This window comes from Cherax quadricarinatus, chromosome 42, assembly GCF_038502225.1.
Source record: "Cherax quadricarinatus isolate ZL_2023a chromosome 42, ASM3850222v1, whole genome shotgun sequence".
NCBI lineage: Eukaryota > Metazoa > Arthropoda > Malacostraca > Decapoda > Parastacidae > Cherax > Cherax quadricarinatus.
The window spans coordinates 4,919,707-4,947,629 of NC_091333.1; the positions used below are offsets into that span (position 1 = coordinate 4,919,707).

Here is a 27,923-nt window from a genome sequence, read left to right on the forward strand (position 1 = left end):
GTGCGTGTGTGTGTGTACTCACCTATTTGTACTCACCTATTTGTGGTTGCAGGGGTCGAGTTTAGCTCCTGGCCCCGCCTCTGCTACTGGGTCCTCTCTCTCGCCGCTCCATGAGCTTTATCATACCTCGTCTTAAAACTATATATTGTTCCTGCCTCCACTACATCACTTTCTAGGCTATTCCACTGCCTGACAACTCTATGACTGAAGAAATACTTCCTAATATCTCTCTGACTCATCTGTGTCTTCAACTTCCAATTGTGACCTCTTGTTTCTGTGTCCCCTCCCTGGAACATCCTGTATTTGTCCACCTTGTCTATTCCGCGCAGTATTTTATATGTCGTTATCATGTCTCCCCTGACCCTCCTGTCCTCTAGTGTCGCCAGACCGATTTCCCTTAATCTTTCTTCATAGGACATTCCCCTTAGCTCTGGAACTAACCTTGTCGCAAACCTTTGCACTTTCTCTAGTTTCTTGACGTGCTTTATCAAGTGCGGGTTCCAAACAGGTGCTGCATACTCCAGTATGGGCCTGACATACACGGTGTACAGTGTCTTGAACGATTCCTTATTAAGGTATCGGAACGCTGTTCTCAGGTTTGCCAGGCGCCCATATGCTGCAGCAGTTACCTGGTTGATGTGTGCTTCTGGAGACATGCTCAGTGTTATACTCACTCCAAGATCTTTCTCCTTGAGCGAGGTTTGCAGTCTTTGGCCACCTAGCCTATACTCCGTCTGCCCTTACCCTATCTTCATGACTTTGCATTTAGCGGGATTAAATTCGAGAAGCCAGTTTCTGGACCAGGTGTCCAGTCTGCCCAGGTCTCTTTGAAGTCCTGCCCGGTCCTCATCTGATTTAATTCTCCTCATTAACTTCACATCATCTGCGAACAGGGACACTTCTGAGTCTAACCCTTCCATCATGTCGTTCACATATACCAAAAATAGCACTGGTCCTAAGACCGACCCCTGTGGGACCCCGCTCGTCACAGGTGCCCATTGTGATACATCATTACGTACCATGACTCGTTGTTGCCTCCCTGTCAGGTATTCTCTGATCCATTGCAGTGCCCTTCCTGTTATATGAGCCTGATTCTCTAGCTTCTGCACTAATCTCTTGTGAGGAACTGTGTCAAAGGCCTTCTTGCAGTCCAAGAAGATGCAATCAACCCACCCCTCTCTCTCGTGTCTTACTTCTGTTACTTTATTATAAAACTCCAGAAGGTTTGTGAGACAGGATTTTCCTTCCATGAATCCATGCTGGTTGGCGTTTATACTCTTGTTCCATTCCAGGTGCTCCACCACTCTCCTCTTGATAATCTTTTCCATAACTTTGCATACTATACACGTCAGTGACACAGGTCTATAATTTAGTGCCTCTTTTCTGTCTCCTTTTTTAAAAATGGGAACTACATTTGCCGTCTTCCATACCTCAGGTAGTTGCCCAGTTTCCAGGGACGTGTTGAAGATTGTGGCAAGTGGCACACACAACATATCCGCTCCCTCTCTAAGGACCCACGGGGAGATGTTGTCCGGTCCCATTGCCTTTGAGGTATCAATGTCCCTTAGCAGTTTCTTCACCTCCTCTTCATCTGTATGTATGTCATCCAACACTTGTTGGTATATTCCTTGCTGGTGTCCCCATCTGGTCTGTCCCCTGAGAGGTCTCCACTGTAAATACTTCCTTAAATCTCATGTTGAGCTCCTCACATACCTCTTGATCGTTTCTTGTGAGTTCTCCACCTTCTTTCCTCAGCCTTATCACCTGGTCTTTGTGTGTGTGTGTGTGTGTGTGTGTGTGTGTGTGTGTGTGTGTGTGTGTGTGTGTGTGTGTGTGTGTAATCACCTAATTGTGGTTGCAAGGGTCGATTCATAGCTCCTGGCCCCTCCTCTTCACTGGTCGCCACTAGGTCCACTCTCTCTCTGCTCTATGAGCTTTGTCATACCTCTTCTTAAAGCTATGTATGGATCTTGTCTCCATACATGGCTGTCTTCAAGCAGGCACTAGACAGGCACCTAAAGTCAGTACCTGACCAGCCGGGTTGTGGTTTGTACGTTGGATTACGTGCGGCCAGCAGTAACAGCCTGGTTGATCAGGCCCTGATCCACCATGAAGCCTGGTCATAGACCGGGCCGCGGGGGCGTTGACCCCCGGAACTCTCTCCAGGTATACTACATCACTCTTCAGACTATTCCATTTCCTGATAACTCTATGGCTGAAGAAATACTTCCTAACATCCATGTGGCTCATCTGAGTTTTCAGCTTCCAGTTGTGACCCCTTGTTACTGTCACATCTCTGAAACATTCTGTCCCTATCCACCCTGTCAATTCCTCTTAGTATTTCATATATTGTTATCCCTTCTGTCTTCCAGTGTTGTCAGGTTGAGTTCCTTTAACCTCTCCTCGTAGGACAAACCCTTCAGCTCTGGGATTAGTCTTGTTGCAAACTTTTGCACTTTTTCTAATTTCTTGACATGTTTAACCAGGTGTGGATTCCATACTGGTGCTGCATACTTCAATATGGGTCTGACGTACACGGTGTACAGTGTCGGTGTCGTGAATGACTCCTTAGATAACGAAACATTATTCTCAGGTTTGCCAGGCGCCCGTATGCTGCAGCAGTTATTTGGTTAATGTGCGCCTCAGGCGATGTGCTCGATATGATGCTTATCTATTGTGGCAACATTTCGCTCTCCAGGAGCTTTATCAAGCTTGATAAAGCTCCTGGAGAGCGATACGTTGCCACAATAAATGTCACATTAGTTGCACTTGTGTCCTTTTACTTTACATATTGTCGGTAAGTCTACCAACTTTATTACATGATGCTTATCGTAAGATCCTTTTCGCTGAGTGAGTTTTGCAACCTTTGACCTCCTAGGCTGTACTCTGTCTGCGGTCTCCTTTGTCTTTCTCCAATCTTCATAACTTTGCACTTGCTGGGGTTAGACTCCAGGAGCCATTTGTCAGACCAGGCTTACAGTCTGTCCAGATACCCTTGTAGGCTTACGTTATCCTCTTCCGCTTGCATTCCACTCATTAGTTTTATATCGTCTGTAAAAAGGGACACCTCTGACTTTATCCCTTTCGTCATATCATTCACACATACAAGAGACAGCAACGGACCTAGAACTGACTCTTGTGGAACCCCACTCGACACATGCACCCACTCTGACACCTCGTCTCGGACCAACACACGTTGTTTCCTTCCTGTCAGGTATTCCCTGATTCATTGCATTACTCTCCCTCCTATTCCTGCTTGTTCCTCTAGTTTTCTACCCTTCTCTTGTGTGGAACTGTATCGAAAGCATTCTTACAGTCCAAGAAGATGCGGTCTACCCATCCCTCTCCCCTGTCTTACTTCTGTTACTTTGTCATGAAACTCCAATAGGTTAATGATGCAGGATTTTCCTCCCCTAAAGCCGTACTGGTTGTCATGTATTAGTCCATTCCGATCTAGGTACTCCACCACTCTTTTTCCTGATAACATAAGAACATAAGAAAGAAGGAACACTGCAACAGGCCTACTGACCCATGCGGAGCAGGTCCATGTTGTCCCCCCCGGATTATCCCAATGACCAACCCAGTCTGGTCATCCCCACTTACTGCGGGTTCTCTCTTGGAGAGATATCCTCAAGACCTTATTAATATCCCCTTCATTAATACCCATCTTCCACTTATACACTTCAATCATGTACAAGGTATGCAGGAATAGTTAACATCAATGACATACTACTACTTAGAAAGCCGCTTGTTGTGTAGAGCATTTCGGGCAAATTAGGTCAGTTTTGTCCCAGGATGCGACCCACACCAGTCGACTAACACACAGGTACCCATTTTACTGATGGGGAACATATATAGCCGGTGTAAGGAAACAGGCCCAATTCCAGTAATTAATTTTTATAGTGGGCTAGAAGAAGATAAATTATGTAACATCACAGTCACTAGTGAAATGGTTGTGAAGCAGATAGACAGACTGAAGCAAAATAAGTCGCCGGGTCCTGATGAGGTTTTTTCAAGGGTTCTTAAGGAATGCAAAATGGAACTCTGTGAATCATTAACTAATATTTTTAATTTATCTCTTCAAACAGGTGTAGTGTCTGATATGTGGAAGATAGCTAATGTAATTCCTATTTTTAAAACAGGGGACAAGTCGTTACCATCAAATTACTGCCCAATAAGCCTGACCTCAATTGTAGGCAAATTACTAGAGTCAATTATAGCTCAGATTATAAGAAGCCATCTCGATAAGCATAGCTTGAGACACATGTGCAACATCTGGGTATCTTTATTGTAGACGTTTCGCCATCCAGTGGCTTTATCAATACAAATTCTAGGACATAACTTGAAGACAGTAGAACTATGTACCGAAGATGAGGTAATCAGTCCCTCAACCTAGGAGTAGGTGCGAAGAGCACCGTAGTCGTGGAGTTATGTCTTCAAGTTATGTCCTAGAATTTGTATTGATAAAGCCAGTGGATGGCGAAACGTCTACAATAAAGATACCCAGATTTGTAGATGAATGGTTCAGAGAACCGACATGTTGATAAATTAGACACATGTGCAACTCTTGGGTATCTTTATTGAGGAAACGTTTCGCCACACAGTGGCGAAACGTTTCCTCAATAAAGATACCCAAGAGTTGCACATGTGTCTAATTTATCAAGATACCCAGATGTTGCACATGTGTCTTAATTTCATCTTGTCGGTATTATATACCATTCTTGCACAAGCATAGCTTGATTAATGATACTCAGCATGGATTCACAAGAGGCCGGTCTTGTCTAACTAATTTATTAACTTTCTTCAGTAAAGCTTTTGAGGCTGTTGACCACGATAAAGAATTTGATATTATTTACTTAGATTTTAGTAAGGCATTTGATAGAGTTCCGCACCAAAGACTGTTGAAGAAAGTAGCAGCTCATGGCATTGGGGGAAGGGTGCTCTCGTGGATCGAATCATGGCTCACAGACAGGAAGCAAAGAGTGTCCATAAATGGGGTTAAATCCGAGTGGGGATCAGTAACAAGTGGCGTTCCACAGGGATCAGTCTTGGGCCCGTTGTTGTTTATAATATATATCAATGATCTTGATGAAGGAATTACTAGTGATATGAGCAAATTCGCCGATGACACGAAGATAGGTAGGATAATTGATTCAAACGTAGATGTTACCTGGAGTTTACCTGAAGAGAGTTTCGGGGGTCAACGCCCCCGCGGCCCGGTCAGGAGGATTTAGACAAACTCTACTCTTGGTCAGAAAAGTGGCAGATGCAGTTCAATGTAGATAAATGCAAGGTTCTGAAGCTCGGGAGTGTCCATAACCCTAGCACTTATAAGTTAAATAATGTAGAACTTAACCATACAGATTGCGAAAAGGACTTGGGGGTTATGGTAAGCAGCAACCTTAAACCAAGACAGCAATGCCTAAGCGTACGTAATAAGGCAAATAGATTACTGGGATTTATATCAAGAAGTGTAAGCAACAGAAGTCCAGAGGTCATACTGCAGCTTTATGCATCATTAGTAAGGCCTCACCTAGATTATGCAGCTCAATTCTGGTCGCCATATTACAGAATGGACATAAATTCGTTAGAAAACATTCAGCGTAGGATGACTAAATTAATACATAGCATTAGAAATCTTCCTTATGAAGAAAGATTGAAGACTCTTAAGTTACATTCACTTGTTAGACGAAGAATGAGGGGAGACCTGATCGAAGTGTATAAGTGGAAGATAGGTATTAATAAAGGGGATATTAACAAGGTCTTGAGGATATCTCTCCAAGAGAGAACCCGCAGTAATGGATTTAAATTAGATAAGTTTAGATTTAGAAAGGACATAGGAAAGTATTGGTTTGGAAATAGGGTAGTAGATGAGTGGAACAGTCTACCTAGTTGGGTTATTGAGGCTAGGACTTTGGGTAGTTTCAAATTTAGGTTGGATAAATACATGAGTGGGATGGGTTGGATTTGAGTGGGACTTGCACATCAGAGCTTATTTCTTGGGTAGCATTGAAAATTGGGTAGGTCAAATGTTTGTTAGTGGGATGAATTGTAAGGGACCTGCCTAGTATGGGCCAACGGGCCTGCTGCAGTGTTCCTCCTTTCTTATGTTCTTATAAGCGTCAGGCACCTTGCTTCTGCTTCAGAATCTCCACGACTACGGTGCTCTTCGCACCTACTGCTAGGTTGAGGGACTGATTACTCATCTTCTGTATATAGTCCTACTGTCTTCAAGTTATGTCCTAGAATTTGTATTGATAAAGCCACAGGATGGCGAAACGTCTACAATAAAGATACCCAGATGTTGCACATGTGTCTCAATTTCACAAACTGTTTTATACAGTAATTTGTAATAATAATAATAATAATAATAATAATTATTATTATTATTATTATTATTGTTACTATTACTAGTAGTAGTAGTATCATTATCATCATTGTTATCATTATTATTACTATTACTATTTTTTGTCACTAGTATTATTATTACCATTAATAATAATAATAATAATAATAATAATAATAATAATAATAATAATATTATTATTATTATTATTATTATTATTATTATTATTATTATTATTATTATTATTATTATTATTATGTACACTCAACCCCTGTATTTCTTTTGTACAACTATGTATCATGTCCAAATAATAAATAAATAAATTATTGTTATTATTATTATTATTATTATTATTATTATTATTATTATTATTATTATTATTATTATTATTAATCTTAACCACATTACAAAAACAACAAAAAATACTAAACATGAATTTACTACTCCACATAACCCAATTTTCACACACATAATATCACAACTGCCTTTAAAATTAAGCACCATATATAATTTCCCACAAACACTTCAAAATTTGGATAAAAACCATTATAAAAAGCTATAAGACGAGCCTGAATTATAGAGCATCCGCCCCCAGCGCCGGGAGATAGAAGGAGGCTGCTGCTGCTGCCACTCTTAATATTAGTATATGTTTTAAGTTAGGTGGCAGCTATGTATATTTTTTATGTGGTAAGTTTGTCAGTACTTGCAATTTTAGGTCCACCTGTTGTTTTAAGACGTGACGTTTGTTAGTAGGATATAGCTGTTGTTTTAAGAAGACATGATATATGTCTGTATGATGTGGCTGTTGTTTTAAGAAGACATGATGTCTTTCAGTAGGATATAGCTGTTGTTTTAAGAAGACATGATGTCTTTCAGTAGGATATAGCTGTTGTTTTAAGAAGACATGATGTCTTTTAGTAGGTTTTAACTGTTGTTTTAAGAAGACATGATGTCTTTTAGTAGGTTTTAACTTGTTTTAAGAAGACATGATGTCTTTCCGTAGGATATAGCTGTTGTTTTAAGAAGACATGATGTCTTTTAGTAGGTTTTAGCTGTTGTTTTAAGAAGACATGATGTATGTCTGTAGGATATAGCTGTTGTTTTAAGAAGACATGATGTCTTTTAGTAGGTTTTAGCTGTTGTTTTAAGAAGACATGATGTATGTCTGTAGGATATGGCTGTTGTTTTAAGAAGACATGATGTCTTTTAGTAGGTTTTAACTGTTGTTTTAAGAAGACATGATGTATGTCTGTAGGATGTGGCTGTTGTTTTAAGAAGACATGATGTCTTTCAGTAGGTTTTAGCTGTTGTTTTAAGAAGACATGATTCCTATCTGTAGGATATAGATTGTTTTTCAGGATACATGCAGTTTGTATAGGTTAGTAAGTTTATTTAGGTACAATTTTGGATGCTTACATTTGTCTTACACAGTAATATATTTGTAAATTACCTAGTAACTTATTTACATTGAGGTCCTAATTATGAAGGATGCTAATATTGTTCTTTATGCTCATTTGTTGTGTAGCACAGTTGGTAGCGCACTTGGCTCACACAGAGGTCCGTGGTTTAATCTCTGGTATGGGTGGAAACATTCAGGTATATTTCCTTAAGACACCTGCTGTCCATGTTCACCTAACAGTAAATAGATACCTGGGTGTTAGCCGACTGGTGTGGGTTGCATATTTTTTATTATTATTATTATCACACTGGCCGATTCCCACCAAGGCAGGGTGGCCCGAAAAAGAAAAACTTTCACCATCATTCACTCCATCACTGTCTTGCCAGAAGGGTGCTTTACACTACAGTTTTTAAACTGAAGACAAAATTAGCCTAATTTGCCTGATCACAGACCGAGCTTTGAGGGCGTTGACCCCCAAAACCCTCTCCAGGTATAACAAGGGGCTGTTTGTATAGTATGTCATTGATGTCATCCAGGTCTGTATATGTTGTACATGTAGAAACCAAGATCATTATTATTATTATCATTATTTATTGTAAGGTATGGTGTAATTGGGTAAATATAGCATATGTCATTTGTTATAATATTTGAGAGATTAAGAAAATGAAGTGAAATTCCTCAAGGCCCTGCATGTGCTCCTGTGAAATGTCTGTATTAACAGAATGCCGTAAAGTGGGGCCCTACTGTACCTGGTAATTAAGAACTTTGCATAGTAAGGTAAGGCATAATGTTAATGCTTGTGATACAGAAGGTGATTTATTATTTTCGGTTGTAAAATTACACTTGTTTTTTTCAGGGGCATTGAGACAACAGTTTCACAGTTGCAGATGTAGAAATTTAATTTTTCTTCGTGTGCAAGAGAAAACAGAAAACAGATAAAATGGAATCCACTGAAAAAGACAGCAGTACTACAGAAGTCACTATAGAAAGTGAAATCAACACTGATCAACATATTGTTAATAGTGTGGAGGCTTCATCTTCAAAAGGTAACCACATGAATTTTTTATCTATACTGTATCCCCTGTATTATGAAAATTGGTATTAAATTGGTATTAAAGCGGCTTAATCAAATGTAAATACAGTGGACCCCCGGTTTACGATCAGCTCCCAATGCGACCAATTATGTAAGTGTATTTATGTAAGTGCGTTTGTATGTGTATGTTTAGGGGTCTGAAATGGACTAATCTAATTCACAATATTCCTTATGGGAACAAATTCGGTCAGTACTAGCACCTGAACATACTTCTGGAATGAAATAATATCGTAAACCGGGGGTCCACTGTACTACCGTATTTTTAATGGCTCGGCATCAGACATAACTGGGAGAGCTACAGCCCACCCCACACCCCAAACTTATAACTCCTGTCACTGACCTTCAGTTTATAGGACACAGGGTGGTTTTTGGAGACGTGGAAAAAAAAATGCGCCTAAGAAGCCGCGAAATACGGTACTACATTGAGCCCCGCTTATACAGCAGGTTTGGTTCCTGGCTACTGCTGTAAAGTGAAAATTGCTGTAAAGTGAAACATAGCCTGGTAACATGTTTACACTATCATATACGTATTAAGTGAGTAGTATAGCTTGGCCTAAAAACTGCATATGCATTATACACATTACTTGCCTTAAATTTTTTTCATTCTTAGCTTATAGTGAGTGGTGAATATATTTAATTGTAGGAAGTCTGAATAAATGAAGAATGGGTATAATTGAAAACCACTGTATTAGCAGAATTCCATAAAGCAAAGCACTATAAAGCGGTCCACCTGTATAAGCATATGTAAATTCACTGAGTGTGGAAGGATGAGTATCACACTGTATACCTTTAAGCTTACTAGGAAGCCTGGCTGTGAGATAAGGGTTTCTATTTCACAATTAGTGAACAGAGGATCACACCAACATACTGTCCTCTGAATGAGTTGAGTAATTTTTTAAACTTCACTCATTCCATTGAACGAAGCCAACCTCCTAGGAAAGGGAAAACTTCCTATATTGGCATTCCTAGACCACTTACTATTAGTCCATATTCACATTTTGCACCATAAACAATTTGTTCATAACTTAAAATACCTCCTCTGATCACCTTCAGATTTTCAACACTGATTTACTGCATGTGATTACTGACATGTACAGTTGCCCTCTTGTCATTGTTGGTAGATAAGACACATAGGCAACATTTAGGCAACTTTATTCCGAAACGTTTCGCCTACACAGTAGGCTTCTTCAGTCGAGTACAGAAAATAGGCAGGAGCAGTAGAGATGTGAAGACGATGTAATCAGTCCATCACCCTTGAAGTCGTAGATTTGAGGTTGTCAGTCCCTCAACCTGGAGAAGTTCTGTTCCAAAGTCTTGAACTAACTGAAGATCAAGCGACAGTGTTGAGACTTAAATACTGTTGGAAGGAGAGGTGCAGAGTAGTAGTAGTAGTAGTGAGAATGTAGCCACTGAGAGGTCATGTCCCTCTCAGATCAAACAATTCTCACTTGAAAATTGTTGTTTGATCTGAGAGGGACATGACCTCTCAGTGGCTACATTCTCACTACTACTACTACTACTCTGCACCTCTCCTTCCGACAGTATTTAAGTCTCAACACTGCCGCTTGATCTTCAGTTAGTTCCAGACTTTGGACCAGAACTTCTCCAGGCTGAGGGACTGACAACCTCAAATCTACGACTTCAAGGGTGATGGACTGATTACATCGTCTTCACATCTCTACTGCTCCTGCCTACTTTCTGTACTCGACTGAAAAAGCCTACTGTGTAGGCGAAACGTTTCGGAATAAAGTTGCCTAAATGTTGCCTATGTGTCTTATCTACCAACCTGTCGGTATTGTATACCATTTGATAATCATCTTGTCAGTGTTATAGAAACCATTCCAGGATTCTTGGAATTGAACCAATAATTTAAAAAAACTTATTCTAATTGAATATCACTCTCAGCCTTGTATGGTAGGTGCATATTTGCCAATTTTATGTAAAATAGTGTATATTTTTCACATTAGATCACTTAAATGTAATTTTGAACTATCCTGAATATATCTTACATTCAGGATAGTACCCAGTAAGTTTAATCTCTGTAGAAGCAAATTTGCCAATATTCTAACATAGTTAAAAAAACTTGCAACATTTGTATTTTAGTGAGCTTCATGGCCTCTGATTTGTTAATTTTATTAATATTAAATATTTCCAGAGTTTAAATATTTTTTAAAGTGCTGTGGTCTACTATATGTCCTCTCATAGCACATCATTCATGAATTTGTCTTAATTTCTTTAAGTATGGAAGTACAGTGGTACCTCGGGATACGAACAGCTCAAAACTTGAACAATTATGTAAGTGTATTATGTAAGTTAATATCTATGTAAGTTAATATATTAGCAGTTTGGAGGGATATGTTTTGTATCTTTATATGTATATGCTTCTAAATTGTTGTGTTCTGAGCACCTCTGCAAAAACAGTGATTATGTGTGAGTGAGGTGAAGGTATTGAATGATGATGAAAGTATTTTCTTTTTGGGGATTTTCTTTCTTTTTGGGTCACCCTGCCTCGGTGGGAGATGGCCGACTTGTTAAAAAAAAAATTATGTAAGTGCTTTTGTAAGTGAATCTTTGAGGGTCTGAAATGGATTAATCTAATTTACATTATTCCTAAATAACAAAAAGGCACAATACCTTATTCCTTATTCCACAATACATTATGTATTCCTTATGGGAACAAATTTGTTCAGTATCGGCACTTGAACAGCCTTCTGGAATGAAAAAATTCATATCCCAAGGTACCACTATCCTATAAAGTATTTCGGGAAATATTGATTGAAGCTCTCTGAATTGCTTAATAAGTTAAGTACTCTGTTTTTAATGAATGTGTAAAATTGGAAGACTTTAATATGACCTTAATATGAGTATTGTGGATTTAATCTTTCAGTGCACCAGAGAAGAAAATCGTCTCTTAAGCTTCGTAATAGTGTATCAGACCAAAATTCGACTCCAATAAGTGTTATTTATAAGCCAGATTCAGAGATAATTGAAGTCAATAATGCTGCAGATGGAAGTGCTGCCATAGATTCTACAGATGAACCTCCAGTATCTGATTTAGTAAGTGTACAAAGAGCTATGTATAGTACATTTTTTTCCTTTCAGAACACCTTATTTTATTGTTTGTATAATTTTTGCATACAAATCTTTTTATGTGTTATGGTTTTTCTCTTTTTAACTACCCTTTTAATCTCATTCCACAAATTATTCCTCTATCCTCCCACTATCCTTTAACCACTAGTTCTTCACTGTTAAATTCACACCATACCTCTTTGATCTTAGTGTATCTAGTCATTCTTCCAATAGTTATTATTTTGTATATTTATACAGTCTTCAGATTAAGTCCATGTATTATATTATAAAGCCACTGGATGGTGAAAAGTCTACAAAGTAAAGATACCCAAATGTTGCACATGTCTGATTCATCAACATGTGTCTAATTCATCAACATGTGTCTAATTCATCAACATGTTTCTAATTTATGACTATTATATTGACCAGTGACCACAAAAGCACAATAGTTTAAAAAAAATTGAAATACATACTGAAAATCATGTTTTTAAAGATAGTTTCTTTGAGTTCTTTGGCCTCTTATTATTTTTAAGCTTCCCTAGATTAAAATTCTGGCTGAGGCCCCTTATCCCTAGATTGAAATCCTAACTTAGGCCCCCTTCCCTTCAAAATGAATTCTTGGCTGTGCCACTGAAACATTCAAAGCCCATGCATCACACCTCCCACCCTTTCCCTCAAAATGAAATTCTGGCTATGCTACCGCAACATTCAAAGCCCATGCATCACATCCCTACAAAAGTAATGTTGGATGCCACTATGCTCTGGTACATCCCTCTTTTCTGTGGTTCAACTCGTCTTTCATAAACCTATCTACTGACATGTTCTCTCCCAAGTCTCTGAATGTACATCCACTTCTTCCACACTCCCTCCAATCTGATATTCAGTCCATAATTGTCTAGATTTTTTATTCTCATATGTTCACTTTTTATTTCCTACTTTTACATACCCTCTCAAATTCATTCACCAACATTTGTAACTAGTCTTCAGAATCTCCCCAAAGAACTGCTTCAGTAGCATAGAGCATCTATGACAACTCCCAGCTTGTATGAGATCCAACATCTTTTACTCCCACATCTCTTCCCCACACCCTAGTATTTACTTCTTTTCAACTTTATTTATAAATATATTAAGCAATTATTGTGACATCACACATTCCTGTCTGTATCCTACTTTCACTGGGAAATATACCCTGTCCCTCCTATTTACCCTAACCCAAGCCTTAGTCTTCACATAAAAATCTGCTGCTTTTAGTAATGTACCTTTTATTCCACATATTTGCAACATCTGCCACATGGCTACCCTGTCCACCCTATCATATGTCTTTTCTAAATCCACAAATGCAACAAATGGCTCACTTACATGCTTCATCATAAATACTTAGTCTACAACCGAAGCAGGGTAGCCCAAAAAGAAAAACGAAAGTTTCTCTCTCTAACTTTAGTATTGTATACAGGAGAAAGAGTTATTAGCTCCTCTGCTTCCCCATGGCATACACATCTCTCACCTTTCCTAAATCCTCCATAATCCTCTGCCATCCTATTTTCTATCTTACCCAAACCCTTTCAGTAATAATTCTACCATACACTTTACTCATTATACTCAGTAAGCTTATATCCCCCCCCTAATTCTTACATTGTTTCTTGTCCCATTTGTCCTTGTACAAGGGAACTATGGATGCTGTCTTATCAATCATTAGGTGCCTCTCCCTCTTTCATGCATGTCTTGAACAAATGCACTAATAGCTTTAACATTATATCCTCACTTTTTTTAATATCTGTGTTAATCTCATCTGTCCAACTGTTTTACTCCTTTCATTCTGAAACCATGATGTTCTAGTTACGATGTTATGGTCTGCTTTATCGAAAGCTTTTCTAAGGTCTATAAAGAGGCCTTCCTGTATGTCACCATGTCACTACTCATTTCTTTGTAATTTCTTCTCTGTTTAACCACCCTTGAAGGGTGATCACATCAAGAATTCCAGATACCTTTTGTGTTTTGTTTCGAGACAACTATTGAGTAGCAGACTGTAGCGGAAAAAAAATGATTCTGGAAATTTTATATTTAATTTAAATTTCTTTTGTATTTATGTTAGCATTTTCATCCTTCAGGACTCTGGAACTTTTTTCAGTAAATTTATCATTGTTTGAAAAATCTTTTATAATGTTGCAGAATCTTCTCCTTGCTGCAACCTATGTAGAAGATGCAAGAGATGGAAGGCACTCCGATTTTAAAATTTCTGAGAGACATCTGAAGTGAGTAAATTACTGTCCTTCAACTTTGTTCTTTGTTATTATATATTTGAGTTTTGCAGAATTGTATTTAATATACTTTTTATCATCCTGGGCATTAATTAGACATTTATATGCTTTTTGCACAATTATGAGAATATGTATATTTTTTCCTGTATTGCTTTACTATGAAATATAAACACTGCTGAAATGCAATTTTTCCATTTTTCTCTATTCACTGTATTTTCTTAGTTTTTTATTATTCACCAGGCATGTACCTTTAATCCTGTAATAAACTACATTACAGGTTATACCACATGTACCAGAATAAATGGGGACAAGTAGTGCTAAATTTTATTATTGTACTACACCTCGCCTTAGCACTCTTTGAGAAGCCAGCAGTTCCTGCCTTACAAGTGACATATTGGGTGAGTGGGCAGGGCTGCATGGCTCACATGGGCTTAGCCATTCTTTTATAATGATAATAATAATAATAATACTCCATGGGGAAGTGGAACAGAATTCTTCCTCCGTAAACCATGCGTGTCGTAAGAGGCGACTAAAATGCCGGAAGCAAGGGGCTAGTAACCCCTTCTCCTGTATATATTACTAAATTTGAAAGGAGAAACTTAAGTTTTTCCTTTTGGGCCACCCCACCTCAGTGGGATACGGCTGGTACGTTGAAAGAAAGAATAACAATAATAATAATTAAGTATAACAACTGTGATGACAAATGGGTGAATAGGTACACCTGTAGGTTCTTTGATAACAACTGTGATGACAAATGGGTGAATAGGTACACCTGTAGGTTCTTTGGGATTTAAGGACAATAGGTGCATAAATAGAACACAAGTAAGACAAAATTAAAATTGGGTTGTAATAATGAAATTAACAGGTCACCTAGCAACAATTTTGTGAAACCACCAGAGATTTTAATATTTTGTCATTGACAAAATATAGGGTAGATACATGGCCATAATATAGGGTAGATACATGGCCATAATATAGGATAGATACAGGGCCATAATATTGTGTAGATACATGGCTATAAATCAGCCATCCAGTTTATAATGGGAACCTTTCTTTCTTTCAACACACCGGCCGTATCCCACCAAAGCGGGGTGGCCCAAAAGGAAAAACGAAAGTTTCTCCTTTTACAGGAGAAGGGGTTACTAGCCCCTTGCTCCTGGCATTTCAGTCGCTTACGGAAGAAGAATTCTGTTCCACTTCCCCATGGAGGATAATGGGAACCTATCTGGAAATAAATATATATTACAATAGTATTATAAATATTAATGGATAAAAAGACTTTGAGGAAGAATATTTGGATTTCTTCCTGAAACCATTTGAATATTCCACTTCCTCTACCACTCCATCTTTTTCATTTTTTTACCATTAGGTATATTTTATTATATATTATTAATTATATTATGGTACTGTACTTAAAAAAAATTATCACTCAGTTTTTCAGGGCTGTTTTAATTTTGCAACTCCTCTGAATATTCTGCAGTTTTGCATCTTTGCACCATCAGCCTCCCTCAAAGAAAGTTCCTTGATGTTGGTGAGGGGCTCTTGATATAAGGAACTGAATCTATGCTCCAATTCCTTGAATCAAGTCTGAATGCCTTCTATTCCCTGAGACACTGTATGACCCCTATGGATTTAGTGCTCTCCTTATGTATGTAATAACAGTAATGCACCATCAGCCATATTAATCATATTCACTTTAAAATTATCTTGGATGCTTCTTATTATTGTTACTTCACTATTCTCTGAAATTATTATTTACAGTACTTGACTGATATTCCCAATATCCATTATCATATCGTTCATTTAGCCAGCAGAGTGATGTGTAACATGTTATCCATGCATTGTTAACTTTACAAACCACTAAATGCCCTATATATATCAACTTCATTATTTCTAAATGTTGTTATAATATATAATCAGTCATGAATTTATTTTATACTGATAACCTTGTGTACTTTTTTCTCCTTTTACAGGTTACCATTACTATAGAAATAGGCATTTTGTTCTTTTATCTCTTTCGACTATTACACATCAGCGTCTTCACTCCTCTCACTCGATTCTGGTCAGATACTAAGAATATTTTGATTTTAGTATTTGTTGGGGTGAGTATTTCAACACTTATATTCAAAATTTTTATGCCCCATATAGTGCATTTACAGTAGAATTTTGTTACTAATTTTCTCTGCTGTTGTGCCTGAAATATTAGTTTTGATTTTTCTGTGGGCATTTTGATGCATGATTGGCTAACATACTTATTGGATTGCTTAGATTTTTTTTTTAATACATCTTTTGCAAGTTTATATTATGCTAGTATGAGAGGGAAATGGTTGGACCAACATAATCTTTTTATATATTAGCGGCTTCTAAGCAATGAATTAACAGACTTGCTTGATAAATCATTGATAACAAGGAAGCACATAATGTATTTGCCTTAAATAGTATCTATATGCATAGCTAAGCCCTTTTAATTTATCATTGCTTTATCTTTATAGCTTTCTTAATGCATTTTACTGGTATTGTTGTTTTATTTTAATGTATGCATTTTTATTTGCTTGTCTCTTTATTTACTTATTTTAAAATGGTTTTTCAGCTTACTTTTTTAGACATCGTTATATATATTGGACTAATAGAAAGTGGCAACTATGGTATTCGGTAAGTTTAAAAAATGATTAACTTTTCCTAGTTATTTTTCGTGACTTAACTCTTGTAACTTGTGACTTAATCTTGTATCATAGCTTTCTTAATATAAAGGTATACTGCAGGCATACCTCCCTAATGTGGCACTTAACTTTAGAACACTTCACTAATACTGTGCTTTTCAGTTATATTCATGTTCATTATTTTCAGCAGTGATGTGCACATGAGCTGACCAGTGCTATTTTTTTATTCATTATTTTTACTTTTGCATAGTTTTTTTAGGCCTAGTGCTATTGCACACTTAATAAATGATAGTGTTAGCATCTTTTTAAGCTTTTTTCTGCACTGGCAAGTGAAAAATAGGCTGTGATTTGTTTGAAGTCTGGAACCTAACCTACTGTATTAGCAAGGTATGCCTGTGTTCTATATATAGTATTATAGTGGTAATTCTTGAGTGCTTCAGTCAGGACTAATGGAATGAAGTCTTCCCTAAAACTGTAGCTATCATTTCATCACTGTCAGCATTTTCCAGCTGCTTGAAACATTTTGTGAAGAGCTTTTCAATTACATACTGTATTCATCTTGCAATAAATTCTGGCTAACTGTGACAGGTAGCTAGGGGTAGAAATTCTGTGTCAGCAAAATATGATTCCTGCTGAAGGTGCCTTTGGTATCAAGTGTTAAAGACTTTGTAACCTTCCAAAGGCTCTTTATCCAAGTAACTGGAGTTACTGTACCCTGCCTTGGATGCATCTGAACACCTCCCATTCCCAGTGATGTATGACTTGTATAGGTTTATTGTTTCCACATGGATACAGTTATATAATACACCCTTGATTTATCAAACCTTAATTTAATGGACTTTTTAAATACAGGCAGGCCCCACTTTAGAGTGCTTTGCTTTACAGCATTTTGCTAATACAGCAGTTTTCAATTCTACCCATTCTTCATTTATTCAGACTTCCTACAATAAACATATTCACCACTTACTATAAGGTAAAGACAAAAATATTTTGAAATAAGTGATGTGTGTACTATAAGTGCATTTATTAGGCCTAGCTCTGTTGCTCACTTAATAAATGATATTGGAAACATGTTATCAGGCTTTTATATGTATTTGAAAGTGAAAAAAGGCTATGCTTCACTATATAATTTTTGTTTACAGCAGTAACCCCGCCACTTTACTTAATGTATGAGCAAGGCCCTCCTGTACAGAATAGAATCCACTGGGTCACTAGATTCAGAATTAAGGGACAGAATTCATTGGTTAAAGAATAAGTACTCAATCACCCTTTTTCTTATTCCATCCCTTCCTTCCTCCCTTTGCCTTCCCTCCCTCTCCTTTTTTCTCTCCTTTAATTTTCCCTCCCTCCCTCCCACCCTTCCATCCTTACCCCTCTCTCCCTCTTTTGACCCTTCACTCCTACTCTTCCTCTCCCTCCCTGTATTATTTAGTTAGTATTCAGCAGGAATCATATTTTGCTGACATAGAATTTCTACCCCTAGCCACCTGTCACAGTTAGTATTATACTTTAATCATGCATGCTAAACTTACTTAAACTAACCATACATGTTAAACTAACCTAGCAGAAATTAAATAAATTTAATAATATGCAATATGCATGTGGTGTAGGTCTGGTATGTCTCCACCCTCCTACTACATAACCATATGATGGCTATGCATGAATGTACCTTTTTTTTAACTTTCTCAAAATTCATTCTTTTGCTCAAAACTAGGAAAGCTGGAACAGTATTCACTACTATAGTAAGCATTCTAATTATAATTATTTTATTTGGCAGCTTACATTTAGTGGAATATAAGCATGTTAAATTTGTGCATTGCAATATACAGTAAACCCTTGATTTAATGAACTTTGGAAATATGGGCTGAAAGTGACCAGTGGTCAGAGTTTGTTGGTTATTGAAATTTTCATCATTATTTTGATCTGATCACAGAAAAACAATCTTATCTCGATCCACCACAGTCACCAAAACTGTCTGTCCTCTCCCCTCCTCTATTTGTTCATTAAATGGAGGACTCACTGCATTAATTATTATTGCATTATTATCATTATTGTTATTCTACATGAGTTACATAATAGAATGATTTTGTATTTTACTTCATATAGTTCCTTGATTACATGCATGTAAATTGTGGATTTTCAGATGGTCTCGGGTTCTGCGACCTCTGTTTGCTGTGAACTTTCCTGAGATGCGTCAGATTAGAAGAGCCTTCCGCAACCTCCGAAGAACGCTTCCTGATGTAGTCAATGTACTGTTTCTCTTCTTCTTCAGTTTGGCTATATTTGCTCTCATGGCTTTCAAGCTGTTTGGTGACAGGTTAGAAAAGGAGTTATAGCTTTATTTTAATACAGTCTGTTATTGCAGCAGTTTTTAGGATGATGCAGAATATTCATAAGCTTAAGGGCTTTTATTTTTGCTTTATTGTTGTACACATTGTTAATGCAATCATCTATATCTTTTGCTTCTTTTACAGACTACAGACTCAGATACTGTCTTTGCATCTCTGCAAAGACAGTGATTACGTATGAATGATGGTGAAAGTGTTGAATGATGATGAAAGTTTATTCTTTCTTTTTGGGTCACCCTGCCTCGGTGGGAAACGGCTGACGTGTTAAAAAAGTAATAATAATAATCTTGATTTCTTCAAGCACACGTACAAGGTATACAGGCTTAGCTGACTTTAGTGACATACTACTATATAGAAAGCCCCTTGTTATGCAGAGCATTTCGGGCAAATTAGGTCAGTTTTGTCCCCAGGATGTGACCTACACCAGTCGACTAACACTGGTAGGTGAACGTCGACAACAGGTGCCTTAAGGAAACATGCCCAAATGTTTGCACCTGTACTGGGGATTGATCCCTGGACCTCAGCGTGTGAGCCGAGTGTGCTAGCAATTGAGCTACAGGACACATCTGTAGTAGAACATATTAGTATCTTTACACAATATATTAATTTTTTTTTTCTTATTATCACACTGGCCGATTCCCACCAAGGCAGGGTGGCCCAAAAAAGAAAAACTTTCACCATCATTCACTCCATCATTGTCTTGCCAGAAGGGTGCTTTACACTACAGTTTTTAAACTGCAACATTAACACCCCTCCTTCAGAGTGCAGGCACTGTACTTCCCATCTCCAGGACTCAAGTCCGGCCTGCCGGTTTCCCTGAACCCCTTCCTAAATGTTACTTTGCTCACACTCCCAACAGCACGTCAAGTATTAAAAACCATTTGTCTCCATTCACTCCTATCAAACACGCTCACGCATGCCTGCTGGAAGTCCAAGCCCCTCGCACACAATACCTCCTTTACCCCCTCCCTCCAACCTTTCCTAGGCCGACCCTTACCCCGCCTTCCTTCCACTACAGACTGATACACTCTTGAAGTCACTCTGTTTCGCTCCATTCTCTCTACATGTCTGAACCACCTCAACAACCCTTCCTCAGCCCTCTGGACAACAGTTTTGGTAATCCCGCACCTCCTCCTAACTTCCAAACTACGAATTCTCTGCATTATATTCACACCACACATTGCCCTCAGACATGACATCTCCACTGCCTCCAGCCTTCTCCTCGCTGCAACATTCATCACCCATGCTTCACACCCATATAAGAGCGTTGGTAAAACTATGCTCTCATACATTCCCCTCTTTGCCTCCAAGGACAAAGTTCTTTGTCTCCACAGACTCCTAAGTGCACCACTCACCCTTTTCCCCTCATCAATTTTATGATTCACCTCATCTTTCATAGACCCATCAGCTGACACATCCACTCCCAAATATCTGAATACATTCACCTCCTCCATACTCTCTCCCTCCAATCTGATATCCAATCTTTCATCACCTAATCTTTTTGTTATCCTCATAACCTTACTCTTTCCTGTATTCACTTTTAATTTTCTTCTTTTGCACACCCTACCAAATTCATCCACCAATCTCTGCAACTTCTCTTCAGAATCTCCCAAGAGCACGGTGTCGTCAGCAAAGAGCAACTGTGACAATTCCCACTTTATGTGTGATTATTTATCTTTTAACTCCACGCCACTTGCCAAGACCCTCGCATTTACTTCTCTTACAACCCCATCTATAAATATATTAAACAACCACGGTGACATCACACATCCTTGTCTAAGGCCTACTTTTACTGGGAAATAATTTCCCTCTTTCCTACATACTCTAACTTGAGCCTCACTATCCTCGTAAAAACTCTTCACTGCTTTCAGTAACCTACCTCCTACACCATACACCTGCAACATCTGCCACATTGCCCCCCTATCCACCCTGTCATACGCCTTTTCCAAATCCATAAATGCCACAAAGACCTCTTTAGCCTTATCTAAATACTGTTCACTTATATGTTTCACTGTAAACACCTGGTCCACACACCCCCTACCTTTCCTAAAGCCTCCTTGTTCATCTGCTATCCTATTAATTGTATACAGTAAAAAATCTTAAAAATTATTGCATATGTTGTACATTACTGTACTATATTGATAGCTTTTTGATGTTATGTATCATAAAAAATGTTAGATTTATTTGTAGATATTAAGGAAGTGGGGGAGTGGAACAGAATTCGTCATCCGTGAGCCATGCGTGTCGTAAGAGGTGACTAAAATGCCAAGAGCAAGGGGCTAGTAACCCCTTCTCCTTTATACATTATTAAATTTAAAAGGAGAAACTCTCATTTTTTTCTTTTGGGCCACCTTGCATCGGTAGGATACGGCTGATTTGTCGAAAGAAGATTAAGGAGGAGTTTGGGATATTTTCTGTTTAGAGTGACATCTGAACTGTCTTATCTGAGTGCCTATGTAAAAACAGTGATTGTGTGAATGATGGTGAAAGTGTTTCTTTTTTGAGTCACCCTGCCTTGATGAGAGAAGGCCTTCTTCTTTTCTCAACAAACCGGCCATATCCCACAGAAGCAGGGTGGCCCACAAAGAAAAATAAGTTTTTCTCTCTAACTTTAGTAATGTATACAGGAGAAGAGGTTACTAGCCCCTTGCTCTCGGCATTTTAGTCTCCTCATACGACATGCATGGCTTTTGGAGGAAAAATTCTGTTCCACTTCCTCAAGAAAAGAGAGAAGGCCTGTGTGTTAAAAAAAAGTACATATAGTACTATATACAGTCTCTCCTCACTTAGCAACGTACTCATTTACGACAACTCGGGCTTACGACGGGTTCTCTGACCAGTATCCATACCTCTATTCTGTTTATTACAATATACAGTGGACCCTCGACCAACGCTGGCATTGTCTAACGTTAAATCCGACTAGCGATACATTTTAACGCAAAAATTTTGCCTCAACTAGCGCTAAAAAACTCGACCAACGAGATTCGTTCTGTCCGAGACGCGTCCACTTGTGGCCAGTGTTTACAAGCCAGCCAGCCACCGCGGACCCATCCAAACACACAATCGGAACATTTCATATTATCACAGCGTTTTTAGTGATTGCACCTGCAAAATAAGCCACCATGGGCCCCAAGAAAGCTTCTAGTGCCAACCCTACAGCAAAAAGGGTGAGAATTACTATGGATATGAAGAAAGAGATCATTGCTAAGTATGAAAGTGGAGTGCGTGTCTCCGAGCTGGCCAGGTTGTACGCAAAACCCCAGTCAACCATCGCTACTCTTGTGGCCAAGAAAACGGCAATCAAGGAAGCTGTTTTTGCCAAAGGTGCAACTATGTTTTTGAAACTGAGATCGCAAGTGATAGAAGATGTTGAGAGACTGTTATTGGTGTGGATAAACGAAAAACAGATAGCGATCATATGTGAAAAGGCTAGGAAGTTGCATGACGATTTAATTATAAAAATGCCTGCAACTAGTGGTGATGTGAGTGAATTTAAGGCCAGCAAAGGTTAGTTTGAGAGATTTAAGAATCGTAGTGGCATACATAGTGTGATAAGGCATGGTGAGGCTGCCAGTTCGGACCAAAAAGCAGCTGAAAAATATGTGCAGGAATTCAAGGAGTACATAGACAGTGAAGAATTGAAACCTGAACAAATGTTTAATTGTGACAAAACAGGCCTGTTTTGGAAGAAAATGCCAAGCAGGACCTACATTACTCAGGAGGAAAAGGCATTCCCAGGACATAAGCCTATGAAAGACAGGCTTACTCTGTTGATGTGTGCTAATGCTAGTGGTGATTGCAAAGTGAAGCCTTTATTGGTGTATCACTCTGAAACTCCCAGAGTGTTCAGGAAAAACAATGTCCTCAAGTCCTAATGGAAGGGGATTCCCCTTCTAAACACTAAGACTCTCTCCTCCTCCCATCCCATCAATCATCACCAGATCATCCCATCAATCATCACCAGGTAAGTGTCAATTATTCTATTGTTATTGTTGTTATTGTAATTATTCTATTGCATTAAATTTAATATTTCATGTGGTAAAATTTTTTTTTTTCATACTTTTGAGTGTCTTGTACGGATTAATTTGATTTCCATTATTTCTTATGGGGAAAATTAACTCGCCTAACGATAATTTTGACTAACGATGAGCCCTCAGGAACGGATTAATATCGTTGGTCGAGGGTCCACTGTACTTTACACTATCTAAGTAGTAGGTTGGTATACAGCAACCACCCAGGGAGGTACTACCGTCCTGCCAAGTGAATGTAAAACAAAAGCCTGTAATTGTTTTACATGATGCTAGGATTGCTGGTGTCCTTTTTTCTGTCTCATAAACATGCAAGATTTCAGGTACGTCTTGCTACTTCTACTTACACTTAGGTCACACTACACATATACAGTGGACCCCCGCATAGCGATATTAATCCGTTCCTGAGAGCTCATTGTTATGCGAAATTATCGTTATGCGAATGAATTTTCCCCATAAGAAATAATGGAAATCAAATTAATCCGTGCAAGACACCCCTAAGTATGAAAAAATTTTTTTTTACCACATGAAATATTAATTTTAATACACACAAACTGAAAAAGGCATGCACAGTTACATGACACTTACCTTTATTGAAGATCTGGTGATGATTGATGGGATGGGAGGAGGAGAGAGTCTTAGTGTTTAGAAGGGGAATCCCCTTCCATTAAGACTTGAGGTGTCAAGTCCTTTTCTGGGGTTACTTCCCTTCTTCTTTTAATGCCACTAGGACCAGCTTCAGAGTCACTGGACTTCTGTCGCACAACATATCTGTCCATAGTGGCCTGTACCTCTCGTTCCTTTATGACTTTCCTAAAGTGTTTCACAACAGTGTCAGTGTAATAGTCACCAGCACGGCTTGCAATAGCTGTGTTAGGGTGATTGTCATCAAAAAAGGTTTGCACTTTAAGCCACATTCCACACATTTCCTTAATCTTTGAAGTAGGCAACTTCTTCAATTTCTCTCTCCCCTCCTCCGAACCAGTTTCCTCAGGTCTGGCCTCTTGCTGTTGAAGTTGATCTAGCAGCTCATCAGTGGTTAGTTCTTCATTGTCCTCCTCCACCAACTCTTCCACATCATCCCCACTAACCTCCAACCCCAAGGACTTTCCCAATGCCACAATGGATTCCTCAACTGGCATAGGATTCCCAGGGTTAGCCTCAAACCCTTCAAAATCCCTTTGGTCTACACATTCTGGCCACAATTTCTTCCAAGCAGAGTTCAAGGTCCTCTTAGTCACTCCCTCCCAAGCCTTACCTATAAGGTTTACACAATTGAGGATATTAAAGTGATCTCTCCAAAACTCTCTTAGAGTCAATTGAGTTTCTGAGGTCACTACAAAGCACCTTTCAAACAGAGCTTTTGTGTACAGTTTTTTGAAGTTTGCAATAACCTGCTGGTCCATGGGCTGCAGGAGAGGAGTGGTATTAGGAGGCAAAACTTCACCTTAATGAAGCTCGTGTCCCCATAAAGTCGCTCTGCCACGTCTGTAGGATGACCAGGGCATTGTCTAACACCAGGAGGCACTTAAGGTCTAATTTCTTTTCAGTTAGGTAATCTTTCACATTGGGGGCAAATGCTTGGTGTAACCAGTCATAGAAAAAGTCCCTAGTGACCCATGCCTTACTGTTTGCCCTCCACAGCACACACAAATTAGCCTTGAGGATATTCTTTTGCCTGAATGCTCTGGGAGTTTCTGAGTGATACACTAATAAAGGCTTCACTTTGCAATCACCACTAGCATTGGAACACATCAACAGAGTAAGCCTGTCTTTCATAGGCTTATGTCCTGGGAGTGCCTTTTCCTCCTGAGTAATGTAGGTTCTGCTTGGCATTTTCTTCCAAAACAGGCCTGTTTCATCACAATTAAACACTTGTTCAGGTTTCAGTCCTTCACTGTCTATGTACTCCTTGAATTCCTGCACATATTTTTCAGCTGCTTTGTGGTCCGAACTGGCAGCCTCACCATGCCTTATCACACTATTTATGCCACTACGCTTCTTAAATCTCTCAAACCAACCTTTGCTGGCCTTAAATTCACTCACATCATCACTAGTTGCAGGCATTTTTTTAATTAAATCCTCATGCAACTTCCTAGCCTTTTCACTTATGATCACCTGAGAGATGCTATCTCCTGCTATCTGTTTTTCATTTATCCATACCAATAAGAGTCTCTCAGCATCTTCCATCACTTGCGATCTCTGTTTCGAAAACACAGTTGAACCTTTGGCAAGAACAGCTTCCTTGATTGCCATTTTGTTGGACACAATAGTAGCAATGGTTGATTGGGGTTTACTATACAACCTGGCCAGCTCGGAGACACGCACTCCACTTTCATACTTAGCAATGATCTCTTTCTTCATCTCTATAGTAATTCTCACCCTTATTCCTGTAGGGTTGGCACTAGAAGCTTTCTTGGGGCCCATGGTCACTTATTTTGCAGATAAAATCACCAAAAACACTGTAATAATACGAAATGTTCCGATTGTATGCTTGGATGTTACCGCGGAGGCTGGCTGGTAAACAATGCCACCGGCGGAACACGTGAGGCTGGCTCAGGCCGCACATTAGACACGTCTCGGACGAATAGCGCTGAGCGGGTTTTTTAGCGGTATGCGAGGCAAAATCTTAGTGATAAAATGTATCGGTATGCGGATTTAACGTTATGTGATGCCAACTGTATGCGGGGGTCCACTGTATGTACAAGTATATATATACACACACCCCTCTGGGTTATCTTCTATTTTCTTTCTAGTTCTTGTTCTTGTTTATTTCCTCTTATCTCCATTGGGAAGTGGAACAGAATTCTTCCTCTGTAAGCCATGTGTGTTGTAAGAAGCAAGTAAAATACCAGGTGCAAGGGGCTAGTAACCCCTTCTCCTGTTAAAATTACTAAATTTAAAAAGAGAAACTTTTGTTTTTCTTTTTGGGCCACCCTGCCTTGGTGGGATATAGCCGGTTTATTGACAGAAGAACAAGACTTTACACTACTGTATAAACTTTTAAAAATATACTAAAAATGTTATAAATGGTGCAAATGTGACATTAAAACAATATCAAAGATGGTTGACACAAACCCACTGCCATTATAGTATGCTCCTCACTTAGCGATGAATTTGTTTACCGACGTGGTCTTAGGAATGGAACTCCATTGTTGAGTGAGGAGAGTCTGTATTTTATATTAAATTTTGCAGCTTCTTGTCACTGCATGTAATATAAGATTTTACTGTATGTGAATAAAGATTGGAACAGGAGTGTGTGTTTATCGGTAAATAGCCAGAAATATACTATTTATATACTACTATTTATTTTTATATAGCCGGACTTGAGTCCTAGAAATGGGAAGTACAATGCCTGCACTTTAAAGGAGGGGTTTGGGATATTGGCAGTTTGGAGGGATATGTTGTGTATCTTTATATGTATATGCTTCTAAACTGTTGTATTCTGAGCACCTCTGCAAAAACAGTGATTATGTGTGAATGAGGTGAAAGTGTTGAATGATGATGAAAGTACGTATTTTCTTTTTGGGGATTTTCTTTCTTTTTGGGTCACCCTGCCTCGGTGGTAGACAGCCGACTTGTTTAAAAAACAAAAACAAAAAAAAATTAAATATAGTAATGCAAGAGTTAGACCAGTCATTATGGTTTTCAATGTCTGTCCGAGGAAGTGTTTCTTGGCTAGTGAGAGTTTGCAATGCTGCTATTATTACTTACTGAAGTTCATGGTTACTGAATGTCTGAAAAAATATAGTCATTTAGATTCTAGATATACTGTAGATGCAAATTGTGATCTGTTAATGAGAAGGAGTGCAAGATGTTTTTTTGTGCACTAGACATTTGCAGATATTTTTTTTTGTCTATACCAGTTTCCTTAATGAATAAGTGGTGAGGGTTCAATTTACACTGAGACATTGTAGCATGCCCACCAAATTTAGTAAAATAATAAACTGTGCATATAACAACACACTTTGAAATATTTACCATACTAGCGCTATAATTCATGTTTTCTACTAGGAATCTGACTTGGGTGGATGGCCGACCCTACTTTGGAACTTACTGGGACAGTTTGTTCGACCTCTATGTTTTAGTCACCACTGCTAACAACCCTGATATTATGTAAGTATTTTTCTCAATATAAGTATTATTTTCATGTTATGTAAGTATTTTTTTCACTGTATGTATTTTTTTTTTCATTTTATGTAAGTATTTTTTCATTTTATGTAAGTATTTTTCAAGCTTTTTGCCAGAGTTCAGAATGTAAAACTATGATATCAGATTTGTTTTCCACTGGACCATGAGAATGTCATCCTCATTGTCATATTAATTATATATACAGTATTTTTTTAACAGTCTCTACTGTTTTATGTATATTTCTGGAAACAAAGACACATTAATTATTTTAATCATGCACTTGTTTGAGTGTGATCATTTGTGTATGTGACTGTATTCATCTGTATCTGTACAACTAGATGTATTTTTTTCTATAGCTATAATTTAGTAACTGTTACTAATCTGAATATGTCCTTATATTTAATTAAGCAAATGTTTTTCTTACTAATCAGGATGCCAGCATTCGATGATTCAGCATATTATGTGATTTTCTTCGTGGCATTCCTTGTGATATGCTTCTTCATCTACATGAACATCATTCTTGCTGTAATCTATAACAACTACAGGAAACATCTTAAAGTACGTATGTCTTTATTTTTAGTGTGTTCAGTA

General features: G+C 38.3%; 1 protein-coding gene across 2 annotated transcripts in view; it reads left to right on the forward strand.

Annotated features, from left to right (window-relative positions):
• Positions 1 to 6,896: 6,896 nt before the first annotated feature.
• LOC128695610 (two pore channel protein 1) overlaps positions 6,897 to 27,923 on the forward strand; it is a 57,688-nt gene continuing 36,661 nt past the window's right edge. For both annotated transcript variants that reach the window (XM_053786329.2, XM_053786330.2), the window contains exons 1-10: positions 6,897 to 7,033; positions 8,602 to 8,791; positions 11,726 to 11,895; positions 14,077 to 14,159; positions 14,443 to 14,563; positions 16,139 to 16,267; positions 16,756 to 16,817; positions 18,969 to 19,142; positions 27,216 to 27,317; positions 27,764 to 27,890. In XM_053786329.2, coding sequence (XP_053642304.2) covers positions 8,686 to 8,791; positions 11,726 to 11,895; positions 14,077 to 14,159; positions 14,443 to 14,563; positions 16,139 to 16,267; positions 16,756 to 16,817; positions 18,969 to 19,142; positions 27,216 to 27,317; positions 27,764 to 27,890 — 1,074 coding nt within the window. In that variant the 5' untranslated portion in view covers positions 6,897 to 7,033; positions 8,602 to 8,685. The remainder of the gene's footprint in view (positions 7,034 to 8,601; positions 8,792 to 11,725; positions 11,896 to 14,076; positions 14,160 to 14,442; positions 14,564 to 16,138; positions 16,268 to 16,755; positions 16,818 to 18,968; positions 19,143 to 27,215; positions 27,318 to 27,763; positions 27,891 to 27,923) is intronic.